We start from the raw sequence: 23,956 nt of genomic DNA on the forward strand, positions 1-23,956 counted from the left end.
AATTTTTTTTTGGCAAATTTTGAAACCCTAAAGAGGAACATGGCAAAATATACATGGCTAAGTAGATATGTGTTCTTTAAAAAGGCAAAGCTCTTCCACTGTAAAATGGCTTTTTTCTTATACTTCATGGGTTTATCTTATCTTCTGACTCTGCTCTTTTCTGTGCCTTGAATGTTATAGTACTGTGTATATCATGGAGCATTTACTGAAGATCTTAAATATTTCAATGTTTAATGTAGTTTGAGGCACATAATATACTTTTTTCCATGTACATTTTCATGTTTAGAAAAATAAGGATGGTTTATTTGAAACTACAACAACAAGCATAATATACTCATTTTGTCTTGTGAGTCACTGCAACACAGTCTACAGCCAGATATCAACAGTTTTGTCATTTTTTTTTCAACAACATTCACCCAGTTCTCATTCTACAAACACATTTGAAAAGACACACACAGTATCATATTACTTTAAATTGTCCAACACTGGGTTAGTGGGTCATCTATAATTCTGAACTCTTGAATCACTCTAAATCAAACTACAATAAAACAAATGCCGACCAGAACAGACTTGTCCATTTACTGTGGCTAAAAGAGCTTATTTACAATCATCTTTGCAAAATAATTGGCCATTAATTTAAAAAACAAACTGATATGTGCTAGCCATCACCAACCAAACAAATGAATGAAACAGAACAAAATGCAACTGTTACTTGATTGTGCTTTTTAACCCACAAAACCACTTCGTTGTTGAAATGGAACATTTTTGTAGCGGCACCAATAGAAGTGCGAACATTATAAGAACTCCTAAAGCTATTGACTAGGACTGGAAGTACAAACAGTATTTATATTTATATATGTATATATATATATATATATAAATTATACAGTTTTGTTCCATGTCCATATCGTTCTTTCACATCTTCTGATGTGATGTCATTTGTCGGTCTTTGTGAGTCACCATGCAAAGCCCTTATGAATGCAGAATCTGTGTTCTCTATGTGTCCATCCTTTTTTTGTGATCTACAAACACATATAAATGGGTATGCATACAGAATTGTCTCAGTAATAACTTTAGAGTAGCTGGTGCTGGGACAGTTACTGAAGAGCTGCAGAAAAGAATTGTATTTGAGACAGCTCTTGAACACTGCTGTTGTAGCTTGAGATTGTGGTTCAATTATTCCTGGAGGCTTCTGAGTGGTTAAACAGTTACTTCAGTCTTGCTCCCTGTACGGTAGTGATGGTGATGTTGTTGTGGAATGTAGTGGAGCTGCTCCACCGTCTGCGTGCGACGCGAGGCAAAAGCCTGCCTCTTGGAGGCTGTCTGGTTCATGGTTAAAGTGTTCTGTGTGGTGTTGTTTGAGGCACTGGGATGGGAGTGCATTTTTGTCATCTTGTACCGATCCAGGATGGGCGTGGTGGGCATGAACACGTCCGTGTGGGATATAGCTCTGGACATGGACTTTTCGCTGAGGAACCCGGAGCGTTTGATGGACATCATCTTGTCGGGAGAGATAAGCGGATCCTGGGAGTGCAGGCGGTCTTGCGAGTAGAGTAGGTCTTGTGAGTAAAGGCGTTCTTGGGAATGGAGACGTTCCTGAGAATGGTGGCGTTCCTGTGACATCAATCGGTCTTGCGTGTGGATGCGGTCCTGGGAATAATGGCGGTCTTGTGAGTGGAGGCGGTCTTGGGAGACAAGCCGTTCATGGGAACGCAGGCGCTCAGCAGAGAGGAGTTGCTCGTCGGAGAGGATTCGTCCCCCGTAAGGGGACATGCTGTAGGAGGTCATGGCGTAGTCGTTTGCGTAGCTGCGCTCAGGGGACAACACGCGGTCCTGGGACATGGCTCTCTGAACTCTGCGGGGACGCTGGCGGGGCGGTTGTTGTTGCTGCTGTTTTTGCTGCTGTTGCTGGACCTGCTGACTGCTCTGGGACTCTTGGTTTGTCTTTATCATGTGCAAGGGAAGGGTTTCTCGAGCCGCTAGGTCTGGAAGATGCCTCTTCCTGCTATAGTAGTCATCCATGTCCTTATCCGCTGTAAAGAGCATAAGCAAGTTGCAGAGTATTAAGTCAGTATTAAGTCAACATGGAATGAAAATTTAAAATCATACCTCACTAAAACCTCCATCTGAGACCAGTATGAATTCTTAGACCTACACCAAAATTTGGTTTGTGCTGGTTTAGCTGGTTAACCATCATAACTCTGTTGTTGCAGCAAAAACGCTGGTCAACCAGCATGGGCTTTCAGATGAAGCCAGCATCCAAAACACAATAGTGACCAGGAATACTGGACTTTTTAGCAGAAAAATGCACGTTATTGTGGTCTTACTGTGCCAAAAAAACCAACAAAAAAAAAACCATCTGTTTAATCATTTATGAAAATTAAATGTCTTCACCTTTGAAATGACTTTCCTTTTCAGATGATGTCATCTATTCCTCTTACATTTCAACCCCTCCCCTCCAACTACTTGGCTACTTTTTAGTACAGTATGTAACACTCGCTTTTCATGACCCAATCAATTTCTTATGGATGAAGTCCCATCCTCCATTTTGTCTAGTTGAATATCCTGTTTCAAATGGAAATATGCCAGATTATGGACAACACACATGATACATCATTAAAGGAACTTTTTGCCTGCAACCTGAAATTGTCGTCCTTGGCTTGATCTGTATTCATATTTGATCCGATTTCAATGCTTTACCGAAGGCTACAATTTAAAATGAAATAAATTGAAAATTCTGTAATTATTTACTCATTGCTTTATCATTTTTTTATTTTTATTTTTTTTATTTCCTTGGGACACAAAGGAAGTTTTCAGAATTTCCAAGCTGAAGGCTGAAGTTCAAATATTGAGAAAAGCACCAAACAACGATAATAAATGTAATCCTCTATTTGTGCACTGTATTCCAGATCATCCGAGGCTGTGTAATGGCTTTGTTTGAGGAGTTTCCATCTTTCCATTAAATCTTTATCATTGCCATTTAGTTGGTGCTTAAAACGTCCTGGTTACTTTCATAACCTCCATTCCCTGATGGAGGGAACAAGATGTTGTGTTGATGTAGTGACACTAGGGGTCCCTAAACAAAACGCCACAACTAGCTGAACTGTGTTACGTGGACTGGCGGTGCGAGACGGGCAGACCGCTGTATGCCTCGTAGCCAGCGCACCAGGCCATCACATAACCTCCCCCAACACTCTTATGAGCGTCGAACGGTCCTTCGGGAACAAGTCGATTGCCCAACAAATAGGGACAGGCTATCCAAGCCGTGGCCTTTTTCCTCTTTTTTTCTCCCCAGAAAGAGTGGAATTTGTTAACCGACTGGGGGCCATAAATGTCTACGTTAGGGGGTGTAACTCCCAAGAGGAAGACACCACGGAGACCACACCCCTGCCCAGAGTAGGGGGGGTATTTCGAGTGGAAATACGTTACATGGTCTTACTGAGTCTTGTCGGAAGTATGTCATGTGGAGAAGTCGCATGGTAGGTCCTACCCGAGGGGGGAGGAGTTTCTACAAGCATGGTAACCGGGGGCAGAGGGGCCTCTGCCCAAGGAAGACGCAGTTTACTGACAGAGAAATGATTTAGCGGAAGATATATCACATGGGGTCACCTATGGAGAACCAGCACATGTGGAGCACCTACCCTAGTACAGGGCTTAGTTAGCACATGTACTTGGCCGGCAGCAAATTTCTCTGCAAACTCGTCTGCCACAGGGCTAAGGAAGAAAGTCATCAGGGATCACAACTTGTGAACACGACTGGGAGTCAAAGGCTCACAGCTTCACCTCATGGGAGGGGAAAGGCGCTATACACAAGTGGTACACCCGGCCAGCTGTCCCGGAAATTACCTGTTTGGACCTGACAACACACAGGACGAAACAGGCTCAACCCGGAGATTAAAGAACCTCGCAAAGGTGTTGGGTGTCACCCAGCAATCTGCTCTGCAGATGTCTGCCAATGTGGCGCCACTGGTCAGGGCCCAGGAGGCCGCTACACTCCTAGTAGAGTGGGCTCGTAGCACCATGGGGGGCGGCACGTCTTGAGCGTGATATGCCATCATGATGGCATCAATGACCCAGTGGGCGATCCTCTGTTTGGAGACAGCGCTTCCTTTCTGCTGTCCAGCAATGCAGACAAGAGCTGCTCGGAGCTTCTAAAGCTCTGCGTGCGATCCAAATAGATGCGTAAAGCACGCACCGGACACAGCAACGCCAAAGCTGTGTCTGCCTCCTCCTGGGACAGCGCTTGCAGGTTCACCACCTGATCCCTAAACGGGGTTGTGGGAACCTTGGGCACATAGCCTGGTCGGGGTCTCAGGATCACGTGATAGTAGCCCGGACTGAAATCCAGGCACGTTTCGCTGACAGAGAACTCCTGCAGGTCCCCTGCCCTCTTGATGGAAGTGAGCGCAGTCAGGAGGGCAGTCTTCAAAGAGAGTGCCTTAAGCTCAGCTGACTCCAGGGGCTCGAAGGGGGCTCCCCATAGACCCTGAAGGACTACAGAGAGATCCCATGAGGGGATGAGATGCGGTCTGGAGGGATTCAACCTCCTAGTGCCTCTCAGGAACCTGATGATCAAGTCATGCTTCCCTAAGGACTTACCGTCCACTGTGTCGTGGTGTGCCGCTATAGTGGCTACATACACCTTCAAGGTGGAGGGGGACAGCCACCCCTCCAGCCTCTCCTGCAGGAAGGAAAGCACCGATCTGACTGTGCATCTCTGGGGGTCTTCGCGTCGGGAAGAACACCACTTAGTGAACAGACGCCACTTCAAAGCATACAGGCGCCTCGTAGAGGGAGCCCTAGCCTGAGTGATCGTTTCTACCACTGTGGGTGGTAGGCCACTTAGGTCTGCCAGGTCCCGTCCAAGGGCCAGACATGGAGATTCCAGAGGTCTGGTCGTGGGTGCCAGGTGGTGCCCCGTCCCTGAGAAAGAAGGTCCATCCTCAGGGGGATTCGCCAGGGTGGGGGCTGTCGCAAGGAGCGTGAGGTCCGAGAACCACGTATGGGTGGGCCAGTAGGGTGCTACTAGGATGACCTGCTCCTCATCCTCCCTAACCTTGCACAGGGTCTGTGCAAGTAGGCTCACTGGGGGAAATGCATATTTGCATAGTCCAGGGGGTCAGCTGTGTGCCAGCGTGTCTATACGGAGGGGGTGCCTCGGTCAGGGCGTACCAAAGCGGGCAGTGGGAGGATTCCCAGGAAGCAAACAGGTCTACCTGTGCTCGACCGAATCGACTCCAGATCAGCTGGACTGCCTGGGGGTTGAGTCTGCTGCGGTGTTGCGGTCGCCCGGGATGTGAGTGGCTCGTAGCAACTTGAGGTGCTGCTGACTCCAGAGGAGGAGACGGCGGGCGATTTGTGACATGCAACGGGAGTGTAGACCGCCTTGACGGTTGATGTACGCTACCGTCGCCATATTGTCCATCCGGACCAACATGTGCTTGCCCTGGATAAACGTCCAAAACCTCCGCAGTGCAAGCAGTACTGCCAACAACTCGAGGCAGTTGATGTGCCAATGCAGCCACGGGCCAGTCCAGGAGCCGGCGGCTGTGTGCCCATTGCATACAGTGCCCCAGCCCGTCTTGGAGGCATCTGTCGTAACCATGATGCACCTGGAGACCTGCTCTAGGGGAACCCCTGCCCGTAAAAATTCTAGGTCGTTCCAAGGGCTGAAGATGCGGCGACAGATTGGCATGACGACCATGCGATGTGTCCCGCAGTGCCATGCCCATCTCGGAACTCGAGTCTGAAGCCAGTGCTGAAGCAGTCTCATATGCATCAACCCGAGCGGTGTGGCAACTGTAGAGGATGCAATATTCCCCAGGAGCCTCTGAAAAAGTTTCAGTGGAACTGCTGTCTTCTGTCTGAACACCTTCAGCACAGACTGTGCACGCTCGTTCGTGAGGCATGCAGTCATCAAGACTGAGTCCAACTCCAAGCCGAGAAAAGAGATGCTCTGAACCGGGGAGAGCTTGCTCTTTTCCCAGTTGACCCGAAGCCCTAGACGGCTGAGGTGCCTGAGCACCAGGTCCCTGTGTGTGAACAGTTACTCTCGAGAGTGAGCTAGGATCAGCCAGTTGTCGAGGTAGTTGAGTATGCGGATGACCACTTCCCTTAGCGGGGAAAGGGCGACCTTCGTGAAGACGCGAGGGGACAAGGACAGGCCAAAGGGGAGGACCTTGTACTGGTACGCCCGGCCCTCTAAATCATACCGCAGGAAGGGTCTGTGTCAAGGTAAAATCAAGACATGGAAGTACGCGTCCTTCAGGTCTACCGCCGCGAACCAATCTTGATGCCGGACGCTCGCTAAAATGCGTTTTTGCATCAGCATCTTGAATGGGAGTCTGTGCAAGGCACGGTTCAGAACTCGCAGGTCCAAGATTAGCCACAACCCACCGCCTTTCTTCGGTATGATGAAGGGCTGTAAAACCCTTTCTTCATCTCGGCTGGAGGGACAGGCTCTATCGTGCCCTTGCGCAGAAGGGTCGCGATCTCCGCACGCAAGGTAGTGGCGCTCTCGCCCTTCACCGAGGTGAAGCGGACGGCGTTGAACCTGGGCGGGCGCCTGGCGAACTGAATCGTGTAGCCGAGTAGGACGGTCTGGGTCAGCCATCGCGACAGGTTGGAAAGCGCAAGCCACGTGTCCAAACTCCGGGCAAAGGGGACCAAGGGGATAATCACGTCAGACGTACCGGCGGGTGGGGCCTTGTGGCCGGGCGGCGCCTGAGGTGCCACATCGTGGGGGCTCAATGCCCGTGGCCGAGTCCAGGGACATCGAAGCACTTACCTGGCTCCTGATACCCACCATAAGATTGGTCGAGGAGGGGGGAGGAGGAACATCGTCGTTTGTGCCACAGATGGGCACGCAGGAGCGGGGAGTCCACTGCTGGAGCGCCAAACCAGCCGAAATGGGACAGTGGACGCGGTCGTGACGACGGCCGTGTGCACCTGACATGTGACCCAGAGAACAAGGAAACCACTCTTTTGTTGAAGTTTTGGGTATCTCAGCCTCTTGGGCATGCGGCGAAATATGAAACAAAAGATTCTCCTCCCAGCCCTCCACCGGGGGATGGAGTAGTCTGTCTACCAGCTCCGTAGAAGCAGATCTGCTCGTCCCTGGGTCAACCGTCTCATGGGCGCTTCGAAGCCTTCCTAGGGTTTTTGGCGGCTGGCCATGAGACGGGTGGCATCTGCTTCCTGCGGTGGGCTCCACACCGGGGCCGGGCCACAGGGTGGGCTGCGGCGGAGCCGGTGCTGTTGCTGCAGGAGGATGCCCTTGGCGACGAGCAGACAGGGTGCGGGGTCTTGATCCGTGCTTGGGCAGGATGTGTTTAATGGCCTCCATCTGCTGCTTCACCGGCGAGAACTGCTGGGCAAAGTCCTCGACGGTGTCGCCGAATAGGCCAACCTGGGAGATGGGGGCGTCAAGGAACTGTGCCTTGTCGGCCTCTCTCATCTCGACCAGATTGAGCCAAAGGTGGCGCTCCTGGACCACCAGGGTGTACATCGCCTGCCAGAGAGACCGCGCCGTGACCTTTGTCGCCCGGAGAGTGAAGTCGGTCGCTGAGCGCAGTTCCTGCATCAATCCTGGATCAGAACTACCCTCGTGCAGCTCTTTTAGCGCCTTGGCGAACTTACAGGAGAGCCATGGCGTGCAGGGCGGAGGTGGCTTGTCCAGCGGCACCATAGGCCTTAGCCGTCAGGGACGACGTAAACCTACAGGCCCTGGATGGGAGCTTCGGGTGCCTGTGCCAGGTGGTGGTGCCCTGTGGGCACAAATCCACCGCGAGCGCCTTATCCACCTGGGGGATCACCGAATACCCCTTGGCCGCCCCACCATCGAGGGTAGTGAGAGTGGGGAGCTGAAAGATCGGGACCGGGCAGTAAAAGATGCCCCCCACGATCTTGTCAGCTCCTCATGCACTTCCGGGAAGAAAGGGACCAGGGCGGGGCGTGTCCCCTTCCACCTTGAAGGTGTACGTTGCTGCCATGGCAGCACACCATGACGCAGTTGACGGTAAGTCCTTAGGGAAGCAGGACCTGATCATCAGGTTCCTAAGAGGCACTAGGAGACTGAACCCCTCCAGACCGCCCCTCGTTCCCTCATGGGATCTCTCCGTAGTTCTTCAGGGCCTACAGAGAGCCCCCTTTGAGCCTTTGCAGTCAGTCGAGCTTAAGGTACTCTCCCTGAAGACTGCCCTCCTGACTGCGCTCACTTCCGTCAAGAGGGTAGGTGACCTGCAAGCGTTCTCTGTCAGCGAAACATGCCTGGAGTTTGGTCCGGGCTATTCTCATGTGATCCTGAGACCCCGACCGGGCTATGTGCCCAAGGTTCCCACCACTCCTTTTAAGGACCAGGTGGTGAACCTGCAAGCGCTGTCCCAGGAGGAGGCAGACCCAGCCCTAGCGTTGCTGTGTCTGGTGCGTGCTTTGCGCATCTATTTGGATCGCACGCAGAGCTTTAGACTCTCTGAGCAGCTCTTTGTCTGCTTTGGTGCACAGCGGAAAGGAAGCGCTGTCTCCAAGCAGAGGATCGCCCACTGGCTTGTTGATGCCATATCTATGGCATATCTCGCCCAAGACATGCCGCCCCTGGTAGGGCTACGAGCCCATTCTTTCCGTGGTGTAGCGGCTTCTTGGGCCCTGGCCAGTGGTGCCTCTCTAACAGACATTTGTAGAGCAGCGGGCTGGGCAACACCCAACACCTTTGCAAGGTTCTACAACCTCCGGGTGGAACCAGTTTCGTCCCAGGTAGTGGCACGCAACCTAAGTGGATAAGCCCTGGATAGCCGGCCGGGTGTATCGCTTGCACATAGCGCCTTCCACCTCCTTTTGAGCTGAAGACATGTGCTGTTAATTCCCAGTAGTGTTCACAAAAGTTGTTCCCTGGTTGACTTCCTCCGAGCCCTGTGGCAGTCGAGTTTTCGGAGAGACTCACTGCCGGCCCAGTACACGCACTAACTAAGAGCCCGGTTCTGGGGTAGGTGCTCCGCATGTGGCGGTTCCCTGTAAGGCTAACCCCATGTGATCTATATCTTCCACTAATTCATTTCCCTGCTGGCAAACTGCGTCTTCCTTGGGCAGAGCCCCTCTGCCCCAGTCTCCATGTTGTAGTACCTCCTCCCCCATTGGGCAGGATCTACCTTGAAGGCTCTCCACATGGTTGGAAAGACCATGTGACGTATTTTTCCACTTAAATATCCCCCCCCTCTCTGGGGTGAGGTGTGGTCTCCGCGGTGTCCTCCCCTTGAGAGGGACACCCCCCGACTAGACCTGGCGGCCCAGTCGGACAATCCCCCTTCTTTTTTTAGGGAGTGGAAAAAGAGAAGGGGAAAAGAGGCCACGACTGGGTTAAGCCCGTCTCTATCTTTGGGTAGTCAACTTGTCCCCAAAAAGGGCCGTTCGACACTCTGGATAACTGTGTTGGGGGAGGTTACGTGTTGACCTGGTGTGCTGGCTATGAGGCACACAGCAAGTCTGCCCACCACACACCGCCAGTTCATGTAACACAGTTCAGCCTTGTGGCGTTTTGTATAGGGACCCCTAGTGTCACTACATCGACACCAACGTCGAGTGAGTGACAGATAGGGAACGTCATGGTTACTGGTGTAACCTCCGTTCCCTGATGGAGGGAACGAGACGTTGGTCCCTCCTGCCACAACGCTGAACTACCCGCTGAAATGGCCGGACCTTATATCGGCTCCTCAGCGTAAAACCTGAATGAGTGGTTGCATACCAGCTCCTTTTATACCCGTATGTTCGGGGGAGTGGCATGCAAATACCACTCGCCAATTTTCATTGGCCTTTTATCAAAGACCAGAGGTGTCTCGGGCTCCCAAGAGTGACCCCTAGTGTCACTACATCGACACCAACGTCTCGTTCCCTCCATCAGGGAACGGAGGTTACACCAGTAACCATGACGTTTTAAATATCAAAATATTTGTAAATACTTAATATATAATATAAATTGTTATTATATTTATATTATATTATATCATGCAAGAGTAAAATATTTCTGTCCTAATTTTTTCACTTTCATATGTTATTTTAATGCTCTTTGATTAAACCCACGAGTCTTTATTTCTAATGAAGCAAAACCTTTGAGATTTTGTTTCATCATTTTGTCACTCCACAGAAACAGAGTAAGTGTGTGTCTCCTCCTCTGTGTTACTGTGTGCCATTAACACTGTGTTAAAGAACCCGTTATTACCAGCAACATTTTCATTACATGATCGTTAAATTAAAATGGACTTTAATTTGTTCGTTTATATTTTCACGGGAGTCTGTCGCGAGCATCTGCTGGGCGCGTGCATCAGATCGCTTGAGAAGCATTTCACATACTCTTCCAGACAAGAGCTGCTCTGGTTGACACTTCAAGCACTGTTCATTACTAAGGTATTCAGCTTTGGGCACATCCCTAACTGTAATGGAAGTAAAGTGGGTTGCGAATGGTGTTTCACATTGACTTTAAACTGTAGTGCATATAGTCTAGTTCAGTGTTTCCCAACCCTGTTCCTGGAGGCCCCCAACACTACACATTTTGGATATCTCCCTAATCAAACACAACTTATTCAACTCATCTGCTCATTAGTGGAGACTCCAAGACCTGAATTGGGTGTGTCAGAAAAGAGACATAAACGAAATGTGCTGTGTTGGGGGGCCTCCAGGAACAGGGTTGGGAACCACTGGTCTACTTTTATTTTTAAAGAGTTAATATATTATAAATCTATATTAGGCTACCATAATATAATCAGAGAGACTTTTGTTTGTCAAAGAAATTCATCACACACCACTACTTGAGGATGTCAGGATACAAACACATTTAGTCAGGACAGTAACTGACTGCACTGTAACTAACTGCATGAGTAGAACTGGAAATAATTAAATTATCCTTTGCTCAGAGGTGTAATGAATACATTCTGGATGAGCCGATGTCCTTGAGATCTCAGTTACACTTGATAAATTTCTCCACACATTTAGAGCCCAATGATATGAAGTGTATCATTGTGGAATGCAATAAAGCAGTGTATCAAACAAAATTACAGCCACAAATCTTTCTTTAAGTGAGAATTAATCAAATAACCATGATGAGACCCTTGTAAGAGGTTTGCAAGAAACTGCACAATAATTCAGAGCCTGAGGAAATGGCAGTCTTATTTGTGGGACATCAGAAATGACGTCTCTTGAGGGGATTAGATGCAGTTTGTTAGAAGATAAAAGAGCAAAATAGCACCATTTATCTCTCGCTCTGTGTGAGGATGAACACTGTTATTTGGGGAAATTAATGGCACATAATCTGTTTATGGTGATTACAGATTAAATTAATCTTTCTCCATAAAGGAGTCTCCTTTTGAAGGGGATATTAGTAAAATAAATATGTGAAAATGATGATCATTTTATAAATAGGAACCAAGAGCCAAATCTACCACACTAAAACGGGCACAGCGCTTAGTTCTTCCCTGCTGGCTGCATCCAACTAGATATGTCAGTGCAAAACACCACTGAAGCTCCAAAAGAAACAGCTAAGCCTTTTGGCTATTCCCTACTACAAATAACTTGCTTCAGAGGCATAGCTGAGCTACGAGGGAGGCACTGCTGCAGGACAATTTTAAGGAGGGTCTAGTGCCATGAATAGTTTAGTGTATGATTGCATGTTTTTAGCTGGTGGAAGCTCGGCGGATGCAGAGGATTTGTAGATGAGCAGGCCTGTCAATTTTCCAGCCCTTGCTTGGGTTCGGGGCCAGGAGTGATCTAGGGCATTTCTTACGCAATTACACAACCCTTAGGGGAATTTACTCTTCACTTAGAGAATATAATGAGCTCAGACTTTATTACACAGCCAAAAAAAAAAAAAAAAACACTAACTGAATCAATACAATAGGGCTAAGGCCATGAGCAAGCTTTGCTCAGGGATATCAGATTCAGAATGGAACGGTGATAGCAGGTAATCGCTGCCTGTTGAGGAAGAATACCAACAATTCTGATGAGATGACATGAAGGGTCTCATCTCCCCAGTAGGCATTGAAACCCCTATAGAAAGATCATGCTTAGCAGAGCTGAGGACATTAGACTGGCACATACTTAGTCTCTTGAGTGAGGAGTATTTGTTGAGATCAGCTTTCACGGCAGATTCGTAAGAAGGGGGGAGGTGGGAGAGACTCTGGAAGGATCGAGAGAAGGACAGATCGTACGGCTCGGTCTGTGACGTGAGGATGTTGTTCATTCGTGTGCTCTCTGCAAACAAAACAAAAGAAACCATCTAATCTTTAACTAGGCAACGTCAAAATGATACATCTCAAACATTTCCACTGTAAAATGGAATTATTTGACATTTAATTTCAATCTCATACGATTTTGTGTACACATTTGCATTTTGTAATGTCACCAGGACATTGCTGTGTAGAGGGACAGTAGGGAACTTCCGTACCGGGGTTAAGTGGCAATTAAAGTTGAAACTTTTGATTAATCATTACACAGCTCTTGTTAGACAATAGAGGTCTGCAACCCAACCTGGTCCCGTCAGGACCCGAGAACCCATCGGGTTTTGGGCCGGGTTCGTGTCAGTTTTTCAAGTAGGACTTCGGGTTTAGGTCGAGTTTGGGTTTGTTATTAGTGAAAAAATAAACAGGCGCACGCACTCTCACTCACAGACATGCGTGAAAGGACGAGTTAGTTCACCCCGAACATGTTTTTGCGCAGGTCTGCTCTGTTTTCCCATTGTTTTCCTATGCAAACACATGCTGGATAAATGTCTTTGACTGTTGCACCGCATCTCGCTGTTTCTTCAGCATCTCGTGCAGGACCGGCACATTTTTAGACACAATGCCAAATTAAAAAGAACTTCAAGTTTTCAAAAACACATGTGGAGACACCTGCTTTGTTTAATTCATTGTGCTGCGTCTAGATTGTTTTTAGAGTGGGTGTCACAAAGATGCAACGTTCTGAACATGTTCAGGCTGCATAGAGGGGACTGTTACATTGTTTCATATTATTCCAGATTGTTCTGCACCAAGCAGAGTTTCAAAGCTTGTTAAACGGTAGGGCAATGTTTTTTTTTTCCTTCTGCTCTAGCGTGCTGAGGGGCTGCCATTCTTGTTAAAACTTTGTGTGTTTACAGTTACAACACTGTTAAGAATGTTGTCTATGATGCTAACATAAAATACAGCCTATTGCAACAGTACTTGCTAGGAGAAGAATTTATAAAAACAGTGAGCGATTTCGGGTTTAGGTTGGGTTCAGGCTTAAAATCTGATGGTATCGTTCGGGCCAGGTAGGGCTGGGCAACAAGGTCTCTTTAAGGCCCGTACAGACCTCTACCAGACAATGTCAGTTCATAGTGACCAAGATGACAAAAAGCACCATAAAAGTATCATAAAATTAGTCCATATGACTCGTGTGATATATTGCCAAGTCTTCTGAAGCCATTTGTTACAGGTTTGTGTAAAGAACAGAAATTTAAGTCATTATTCCCTTGTTTGCATCCAGAAATTAAAAATTAGGTGTCCGTGATTGGTTGGCGTCAATCCGCCATTTTTTAAATATTTTTTTATGTGGGCTATCAGGCTTGGGGAGTAATGGAATACTTATAACGGTGTTATGCAATCAGGATACAAAAAAAAAGTGTAACTGTAATCCAACAGAAAAAAGCAAACTAATCAGATTACAGTTACATTTTGTGAAAATTGGGATTTCTAGCAGGATTAGAATTTGTCATTTATAAAAAAAGAAACTAAAGATCCTCCTGACATAAAATGAAATAGACCACTGCATAATTTAGAGTGGTACAGATGATCAGATGCGCACCTGACATCTCTTTTGTTTTTGTTTTTCTCGTGACTCATGTCAGTCACTTACTGTCTCATGCGCAAATAACACCTCACATCACCACTGTGCTCTCGGCAAACGAGGTCAAGCCATTAAAGGGCTGCTTTATCATGATGGCCACTGGAAAAAATGTTATTATTTTAGTGGAAATTTTGACATTATTGTCTCTTCAAAGAAGAAAAGGGAAAAAACATTACAGTTCAGTACAATTTATGCCTTCCAGCTGTGAAGATGCTGTCATTTTCCAAAGACCTGACATATAATTTAAAGAAGAATTTGAAGGTAAAACCTACACGGAAATCACATTAGCTACAGTAGGTTAGCTAAAATTAGTTTTTAGGTTCCCCCTGATAGTTCGCCAGAGCAGGAACAGCTGCCAGTACTGTGACACGAATGTTTTTTTTTTTTGTTTTTTTTTTTATTGTAAAAAAAAAAAAAAATAATAATTTAAAAGTTACTTTAAAAAAATCATTAAAATACTCATACATCCTTATCCTCAACATAAACATAGAATAACCCAAAAATGTCAGCTGGGGATGTAGGACTGTGGATCATGAGCAAGCAGAGGAAAGACACTGAAGGCAATGTATTAATAATAGTGATGATGATGATGAAGATAGCCTGCAATCTATCTATTGAACAGTCGGAAGTTAATGAATGGTGCCAATTAGTCTACATGCTAACTGCAATACATGGCAGAATTAAACTTTGCAGTGTTTTTAAATCTGAGGTATATCCTGTCAGACTTTGATGTTAATCAAGGCATAATTCAATGCATCTGTTCTAACTGTATTTGCCTGATGAGAAAAGAAGCCATTTTCTTTTTCTGTATTTTCTTTAGCAGATAGAGGACTCACTTGATTTGTTTAGAAATACTGAGTTGTTCTACATTATATTCTACTATATTCTGTTTTCTTATTAAAGGAGGCATTGTCAATTTTTTTCTTTTTCTTTTTTACTTTCTTATATATAATAATAGCTACATTACTCATAACATTATTAGCATAGCATCTAAAAAGCATAAATAAAGGTCTTCAAGATCATATAGTTTTTTTACCTTATTTATATGTGACCTTGAGGTAATGAAAAGTAATCTGATTACATTAATTTCTTATTGTGTTAATTAGATTATGTTACTGATTACATTTTCACTTAGTAATCAGTATTTGTAACGATTTACATTTGTAAAGTAACCCTCCCAACACTTCTGGCTACACATAAACTTTAGCTATATAACGACTTCAATTTCAGTCTGTTCGTCACCTTCGAAACCTGTCGTGAGACTAAGACTATAAATGTAGGGCACAAGCCATATGGACTACTTTAATGGTGCTTTCATGTTTTGTTTTCTTTTTCACTATCAGCTTTCATTGTATGCAGACTGGTCACACTGTAAATTTGGCAGCAGTAGCTTGAATGTTTTTCTGTTGAAATCGGTCTGTGCTTTTTTACAATTTTAATCACTGCCTCACAGTGGCCAAAGCTGGAAGTGTTGTTGAACGTATAGGCATGTGTGAGCTCCAGTTTCCAATTGAAAAGTCCACAGAGTGGTGCCAAAAGCGAGTTTTATTTTTAGATGTTAATGATGTAATACAGTAAAAATAAAAATATAATATGGAGTAAAAATCACATTTTAGAGTGAAAATGCAACCTCTGAATCTCGCTCAGCATTGTTTATGTGAACACGATTACTTCCTGGTTCCCATAGGACTAAAACCAGTGTCTTGGAGGTTGCTTGCGCAATAGGAAATGTGATAACACTGGATATGATAAGAGACTATTTAGCAGAGATGGGCCACTTCTATTAAAATGAATGGGAGAAATGGGAACACCCAACGGTCAACGGATGTAGAAAGGAAGGTCCCGCCTTACAGATTAAAGATCAATCACCTTTTAGAAAAAGACTTTGCCTGTCAATCAACTCGAGAATGTGCATGTGCATGTGCATTAGCTATACAAGTCGGGAAACTTGTGTTTTTTAAGTGTAATCTGAGATAAAGAATGCAATTTATGATTCCAGTGTTGTCAGATTTACTGCTGATTTGAAATCTGTTCTTTTATCATAATCTTGACCAACCATTTTGGAGATTTGTTGTTGCCCCATTCAGGTAGATAGGAGCAGCACTGGCTTGACTGGAAATAGCCTCCTGAGAGCATTACAAAGATGCCCGACTGTGGACTGACTTGCTAGAAAGACTTTGATATGATGCAAAAATGTCCAACGGGGGATGCCACTTGTCAGTAATTTGGCAGTTTGGGGTCATTTTCTGGGTAATGAGCTATCGGAAGCAAAATGTTTTCCTGTGTAATCATGTTATTGCTTGTCAAGAGCTGCTTAATGATTCCTCAAAAATTTCTTCTTTTGTTTTCCACAGAAAAAAACAACAGCATACCTCTTAGAGAGTAAGTACTGTGCGTGATTAAATAATGACAGCATTTTTATTTTTGGGTGAACAATTCCATGAAAAGAGTCAAAGCATCACAGTGTCACAGTGGCTCGATCATGCCCTGACCAATCGCATTCTATCAGCCATCTCATCGATAACACTTGACCCTAGTTTGGTGACTGATGTGAAGTGATGTGGGCGTGGGAGGAGTGCAGGCCGTCGGCCCCCTGCCCCCTCGTCCCTGTGGGTAGTATGCCCGTCACGCCAGCCTGAGCCTGGTCAGACTGAAGGGGAGAAGCGGGCAGGGCAGGCGAGGATCAAGCCCTGGTTAAAAATAGGGCAGTGACTACTGCAGCAGAATAGGGCTAGGATGCAACAACACTCCAGGGAGCTGATGGGTGGGTGGGTTTAGTGGGGTGCTTGCAGTGGGGTAGATAACAAGGACGAGCAGTGTTTATACAACAACAGTTACTCCATTTTGCACTTGCTCAGTACATGCCATGGGGTTTAGTTTGTCTGTGGTGTATATGGAAAACATTCATTTTTATTTGAAGGAGGAGGTGGAAGAGTTAATTATGATTGTGAATATACTGTAACTTACCATGCCTTAGAGATCTGTGAGCTGGTCAGTTCAAGGAAAAAGAACACAATTCAATAACAGCACTATGCCGAGAAAGCAATCACTGTAAATAAAACTGGGGGGAGTCACTATTTTGTTTTTTAACACAGTGTTATTGTGATGATGATATATTGGTTTTGATATGGCATTTTGGGTTGTTGTTTTTTTTTTTTTTTATAGAAAAGCTCATATATTGCACCACTAGCATGTAAGTACCACTGAGTATGGTGATATTGCAGCAGTAGTTGTTAAGTTGGTAAGCTCTTCAGGGGATGAATCCCTGATTGGACACTAAAATCCTTTTTACACCTGGTATTAACATCCATTTTGGGTGATCCAATCACAAGTGATCAGGTGCGACAAATCGGCGTTTAAACCTGATGACTTCTTGTGATCGTACTTGGCGACCCAAAATGTAAACTTATGGAATCGTTTACTCACCCACATGTTGTTCTAATTCCTTATGAATTTATTTCAAACTAATTTCATAGAATGAACATTACTATAACTAAATTTTTGCAAACTGAGTTTTATGTTCCGTTTCCTACGTTTAGCTGCAGTTTCCTGGTGAAATTAACACTAGAGGCGCTGTGTGTTTTATTCACTTTCACACAAATCATGGGTACAATGGCTTATTATGACTTTATAAACAATGACTTTATAAACACTTATTTTTCACATTATTACTCACACCCTGTAATGTTATGATATCGAAACACTTTTACTCTAATGCAATATTTGAAAAACGATACATTTTAATGCTTGTATTACAGACCCACCCACATTTACACACATATTCCAACATGAATAGCTTCCGCTCTAGCTCACCTGATAGTGTGTTTGGCTTTGGACTTGAACCTCGAGCCCAGCCAAGGACGATTGAAATGAAAGTGCCACAGAAGCTACACAAAATGACATGATTGCTTCAGTAAATGTGTTTTTTATGTCAAATTTCCTTTAAAACACTATTGTTAGGCTTAAGTTGGTTAAGGGTAAGGATGTCTGTTTTGTTCACCTCTCATTTATCTTTTAGGACACTACTGGTTAGGTTTAGGCTAAAGTTTTAGGTTAGGGATGTATGTTTTACTCATTAAAACAACCATCTAATATTCACCTTTTCATGAATATTTGAGATTTCACTCAATTTCACTCGCTTGTGGTGCCCCCCACTGGACATATCACTGGGAAACTGCAGCCAAACATGTAATGAAGCACATAGTTTTGGTTTGTAAAAAATGCTGCCGTTGTCACGTAAATTTCATGAAATCAGGCTGATTACTTTCTTTCATGGAACACAAAAGGAGATGTTGACTGAGAGACTGACAGCCTCAGTCACCATTCACCTTCATTGTATGGAATAAAAGAGCAGCGCTGAATTCTGCAAAATCACTCCATTTGTGATCAATGGAAGAAAAAAGTCATACAGGTTTGAAACAACTTCAGTTAATGATGAGTTAATGTTGACAGAATTTTTAAACCATAAGTGTGTTACTGCATTTTGATAAAGTGTAAAAATGTAAAAAAAACAGAGCAAAAAAAAGCAGTGTTACTTCGAAGTAATTTTCCAACTTTTAATCTCACCACAAATGTGACACGTCAAGTGGAATGCTCACTGAATGCATTTACATGTGGGATCTTACACCGATTATGCTTTAAAAGCCAGTGGCGGTAACGTCATAAATGTTTTTTGCAAAAACCAATTGACATAGGTCGATTCTTACCGGCTTATCCAATGTGCGCAAGAAATGTGTGCATGCCTGTTTATGTTTGACATCAAAAGCAGAGAATAACCCAATTTTTTCAAGTCTCATGTAAATGTGGTTTTCTTGCGCTGTCAGATTTTTTCAATAAACAGTTTTTTAGTATTTATCAGTATTGTGTGCATGTAAACATGTTCATTGTTATTTTAGTCAGGCTCCTACTGTATATTAGCTGTACTTCAGATGTGCATACTTCATATAATCTGTTTCATTGCATGATTATATCAGGCAAACCAGATGTGGTATAAGTGATCGGATGAATTGGTCTCTGTTTACATCTGTACTTAGCACTGTCCAATTGTGATTGAATTGCCTGAAACAAATGTTAAAACCAGGCATAAATTAGGTCTAAAGATTTGGCCTAGGTGAAAAAAAAAAAAAAAAAAAAAACAGGTTACAAGCGAATCTGACCCTGGTATGCTTCAGACCACACAGAGAAATATATGTGTAAAGTCATAAATCATGAAAATATGGGAAGATAATAAATTTTCATGCAAAAAATTGGCTTCTGTGTGTGAATGCAATAACAGGCTCTGTTATATGAATACAGATTGGTACAGATCTAATCTTTATACTCTCATCCTCCCCCAACCCAAGTCACACTGAAGTGCTTCACCAAAGGCTGTGATTTAATCAGTGCTAACAAGCTGAACAGTTGCAGCTCACTGGTATGAAACTCTCTAGCCCCCACATTAGAACAACATCAGCTAAAAGATTAATCTGGGGCATGAACAACCAGCACAAGCCCTTGTTTCACTGTGTGACACCTTGAAAATTATATTGTGGGGATATAAATGATAGGTTAGATCAGGGGTTTTCAAACATTTTGATGCCAAGGACCCCCAAATATGATGACCTTTCTGAGGGACCCCTTCCTAAAATATGAAGGCAGCTATATATTTTCATGTATAAAGACCCATTTACACTGTTTGAGAAAAACAGTAGGTATGATATTATAAAGATATTATAAAGACAACAAGCTTGGTGTACTACAACCAAAAGAAAGGATTAACTTTGTTTTAAGTTGACAGTGTATCTTTTTTTCTACCCACTTTTAGAGTAATGTTAGATGTATAACCATGAAGAGAAACATTCAATTCATATTGCAATTTATTTGTAGTCTTTAGAAAGAATGGGCTTTAATGCCAATTTTGATACACAAACAGATTGAACAGATGGTGTCAAAGGAGTCTTTGAAACACAGACGGTGTGATACATAAAGTTCTTTGAAGAACTGGTCTCATTTCAGGTCTTAAAAATACAACTTGGTGCTCCGAGTGTCAGACTTGTAAGCTTTGACATGTCACAATAGCCTAAGAAGGCACAGTAGTTCACTGCATTTGTCTTTGTCACATTTGACACTAGGTTTAAATTGTTTTCTCTCCACAACATTAACTCAAATCAAGGTCATCAGTGTTTTTCCTAGTGGTGATGGTAATGAAGATGGACAATTCCATTGATTTGTTCAAAGAACCAATCACTATTGTAGGCAAGTGAACACCAAACCAGCAAACCAGTGAAAATCACTCTACAATAGGATTATTCCCGTAAAATTACGCTGCTAGATGAAGAACCTGATTCTTACCATTTTTAGGTGTTCGAGTTGGGCTGCTGAGACCAAGATGGTTGAAGTTATGTTGATGCGCTCCTGCAGAAAAAGCAATGACAAGTCTGATTTGGTTACAAAACAAACATAATCACGATCAACTATGTACTACAATCCAGAGCGTTATTGCTTCTATGGAAGAAATGGCCTCTGGCAAGAAGGGATCACATTATTAGTAAAATGTTACAACATACATAAAGCATATGGTAAACAACCATCTGCAACACACAGTGCATGTACAATAGAAAAAGAGATCAACACAGCTGCAAAGAACAAAGAGGGAATGCATGAAGAACCACTTGTGCCCTGCTGACAGAATTGTTTATTCGCACATGCTGTCTGCGTATCTTTATCGTCCAGCTTGCTAAAGGTAAATCAGGTAACAGGGCAAACATGATAAAAACACATTAAAAAGACAACAACTTTAGAATCAATATATTCTTTATACAACAGTATAAAATACAGTCAGTATTGGAAGTATCGATACTTGGGATCGATCTGCCCATCCCTATCCACCACTGTGATCCAGATACCCTGAACTGGCTCCTTAAAATGGCAAAAGATTGCATGACTTCATTACTCATCTAGATACAGGTCTCTACATCATGTAAATTAAATATAATTTAAAAAACATATCTTAAAAACTAAATTCCATCTACAGACTCATGTCTGTAGGTAGTAATAACACAACATCAATAGCAGCAGGCAATTGTGCTGACTTTTGTGAATAAGGCACAATCTATAATAAGCCTAATTTACATATTACAAATGACTGGTTAAATTGCGAGTGATTAGTGAATAGGATGCATGATTTGGCTAAATTTACTGTGTGCAAAAGTGGCACAACTCTTTAGTGAATTCGCCCCTGAATGTTATTATTTACTAAATGGAAGGATCCAATTGTATCTTGCAGCAATAAGCATCTGCATTTACTACATATGACAATAAGCATTAGTTCGACACATTCACGTCACAAAATTTACAGAGTTCATCATCATCATCAAGCATGTAATTGAAAAGTCCATGTTGGGACTCGTTCACCAGCTGACATTTATATTTTTCCTACTTTCAGGACGTCTGTTACAGGACCGAAGCTGCTATGTCATCTGTCATCAAGTCTGTTGTGAGAGAGTGTGAGTCTGTGTGTGTGCATGTGTGTGTGACTTGTGTTTTGACACTGCAGGAGACAGATGCATTTGGCAGTGAATTGCTTTGTGATGGGATGTGCTGGGCTCATGGCAGTCGGTGCGTGGCTTGTGCAGAGGATGAGATAGACTACCACAGCATCTTGCGTGAGGACCATGTTGTGGTGAGCAATGATGAATGGCAGCTATTCTGAGCTGGCAAAGATGGAATCATGAAGTGCCCATGATAAATGGGTAAACACTTGAGGGAGCACAGCGTAATGCTCATCTGGATATCTGCTGTTGTGCCTGTTTAAAAATGCATTAGAGTGACTAGTAGACCAATGATATGGTTATGTTCAATAATATGGAAATAAACCAAATATTGCTTTCTAAAGCCACTTTTTGTATTGCCTAATCAATGCTTTACTTGTCTGCCATCCATTTACATCTGTCATGAAGCTCAGATGAGTTAAGACCCCTGTTTCTACAGAATGAGTCAATCGTTGCTGTTATTTGGCAAGACAAAGAAGCTTCTACCCAATCACTATGATGCATTTTAGTCTGTTCACTGTATAACAATATAGATTTAAGGCTGGATTACATTACATAACCTTAATGCCGATTTAAGCCCCGATTCAGTCTGGCTGAGTTGGTGCTAGTTGGCGCTAGTTTTTTAGGACATTTTTGGGAAAGTCGAAGTCTGAAAAAATTGCATAGTACATGATGGGTACCATGTTCGATTTATTGTGTGTGGGCCTACCATCTGTGTGCCTCAGCAGAAATTGTGATTCATCAGACCAGCCTATGTTTTTCCAGTCTTTAACTGTCCAGTTTTAGTGAGCCTGTTCCCACTGCAGCCTCAGCTTTCTGTTTTTGGGTGACAGAAGTGGAACCCAATGTAGTCTTCTGCTGTTGTAGCAACATCAAGGTTTGACATATTGTGCATTCTGAGATGCTATTCTGCTCACTACAATTGTACATAGTGGTTATCTGAGTTACTGTAGCCTTCTGTCAGCTCTAAACAATCTGGCCATTCTCCGTTGATCTCTCTCATCAACAAGGCGTTTCTGTCCGCAGGACTGCCGCTCACTGGATGTTTTTTGTTTTTGGCACCATTCTGAGTAAACTCTAGAGACTGTTGTGCATGAAAATCCCTGGAGATCAGCAGTTACAGAAATACTCAAAACAGTATAGCACCAACAATCATGCCACGGTCGATATCACTGAGTTTAAATTTTTTCCCCATTCTAATGGTTGATGTGAACATTAACTGAAGCTGCTGACACCTATCTGTATGATTTTATGCACTGCCACACGATTGGCTTATTAGACAATCGCATGAATAAGTAGGTGTACAGAGTGTATGTTAACTTGACACAGCGTCTTAAAAACGCAAGTATGGTTTGACGCAACCAAAGTGAGCAATCCAAAAACATCCTTCTGATGCAAGAGTCAGGTTGTCCTTTTAAGTGATTTTATGCTGAACCTCACAGCACAATCCTAAATACAACACTGGAGTTATTTTTGTCAAATAAAAGTGCTGCATAACAGAGCAACACAGATGTGAGATATTGATTAAATTTAATACAATTTCAAATGATTTATTATTATTATTAGTAGTAGTAGTAGTAGTATAACAGTGAATATTACATAACTATACAGTAGTGATCTATTTCTGTCATACTTTTTTCTTTTAAATTGAGCTTATTATTTTGAAGTGTTTCTGTGTTATTATGACCAAGGATCTCTGATGTTATGAAGGCAGATTCCCAATCTGGAAAATCCAGTCACTACGTGAATCGCAGTAATTATTAAACCGCAAAAGGCTACTATATAAATAAATATATATGTAGTCTGTATATGACTCATGCTAAAAAGTGAATTAGCGCTCTGCCTGCTGTCATCTGCTACAAACAGAGCATGCAATGCTCGTAATAGTGTTTTACATGTATGAGCCAAGGATCTCTTAAAGGTAAGAGCAGTTTGTGTCTCTATGCCTGCACAACACCTGTTCCAACTGCGATAAAGTTGTTTTTATAATGGATATTCGTTAGACATTCGGCAGGCAAAGTTAGAGAGTGTCTCTAAAGTGTGAAACGGACAAAGGCTGGTGAAAAACAGATTACTCTGTGGCTATAAAAACATGTGTAGCTTTATCCAGATGTAACTTAATAATGTCAAACAAGTAGAAATATATGATAAAAAAAAAAAAAAAAATGTAAAGCCATCAATGGCTTATTCCCTAGGAGATGTAATGATGTTATAACAATGTAATGTAACTGAAATTGCATTTAACTTATAGCTAACAGAGATAGATGAATGCCAGACCTCCTATAGCATATGTATACACAACACCTTTCCACCTTACTTGACTTTTATTTTGGCATTGTGACTTTATCATTTTCTTTATTTTTAACTTTTATTTTCAAAAATAAAACCTGTGTGTAACCTGATGATGTCACACCACCTGTTATATATTTAGAAACACCTGACACACATCTTACATGACTTGGATTTTGGAAATATTATTTTGTGTTTTGTTTATTAATTTTTTGACATTTTCAAATCCATATAACTTCCTGGTCATGTGACCTAGTGATGTCAGACCACCTGTAATACATTCACACACACCT

At 43.4% G+C, this 23,956-nt stretch overlaps 1 protein-coding gene across 3 annotated transcripts in view; it reads right to left on the reverse strand.

Moving 5' to 3' along the window:
- Positions 1 to 215: 215 nt before the first annotated feature.
- The window catches only part of LOC127423494 (protein shisa-6-like), a 125,940-nt gene continuing 102,199 nt past the window's right edge, over positions 216 to 23,956 (reverse strand). Inside the window, exons 6-9 of one of the 3 annotated variants that reach the window (XM_051667842.1) lie at positions 20,176 to 20,238; positions 16,813 to 16,833; positions 12,082 to 12,234; positions 216 to 2,033 (exon numbers count right to left, since the gene is read on the reverse strand). In XM_051667842.1, coding sequence (XP_051523802.1) covers positions 1,201 to 2,033; positions 12,082 to 12,234; positions 16,813 to 16,833; positions 20,176 to 20,238 — 1,070 coding nt within the window. In that variant the 3' untranslated portion in view covers positions 216 to 1,200. The remainder of the gene's footprint in view (positions 2,034 to 12,081; positions 12,235 to 16,812; positions 16,834 to 20,175; positions 20,239 to 23,956) is intronic. The other 2 variants (XM_051667843.1, XM_051667844.1) reach the window with 2 other exon arrangements.

Source organism: Myxocyprinus asiaticus, chromosome 32 (assembly GCF_019703515.2).
Source record: "Myxocyprinus asiaticus isolate MX2 ecotype Aquarium Trade chromosome 32, UBuf_Myxa_2, whole genome shotgun sequence".
NCBI lineage: Eukaryota > Metazoa > Chordata > Actinopteri > Cypriniformes > Catostomidae > Myxocyprinus > Myxocyprinus asiaticus.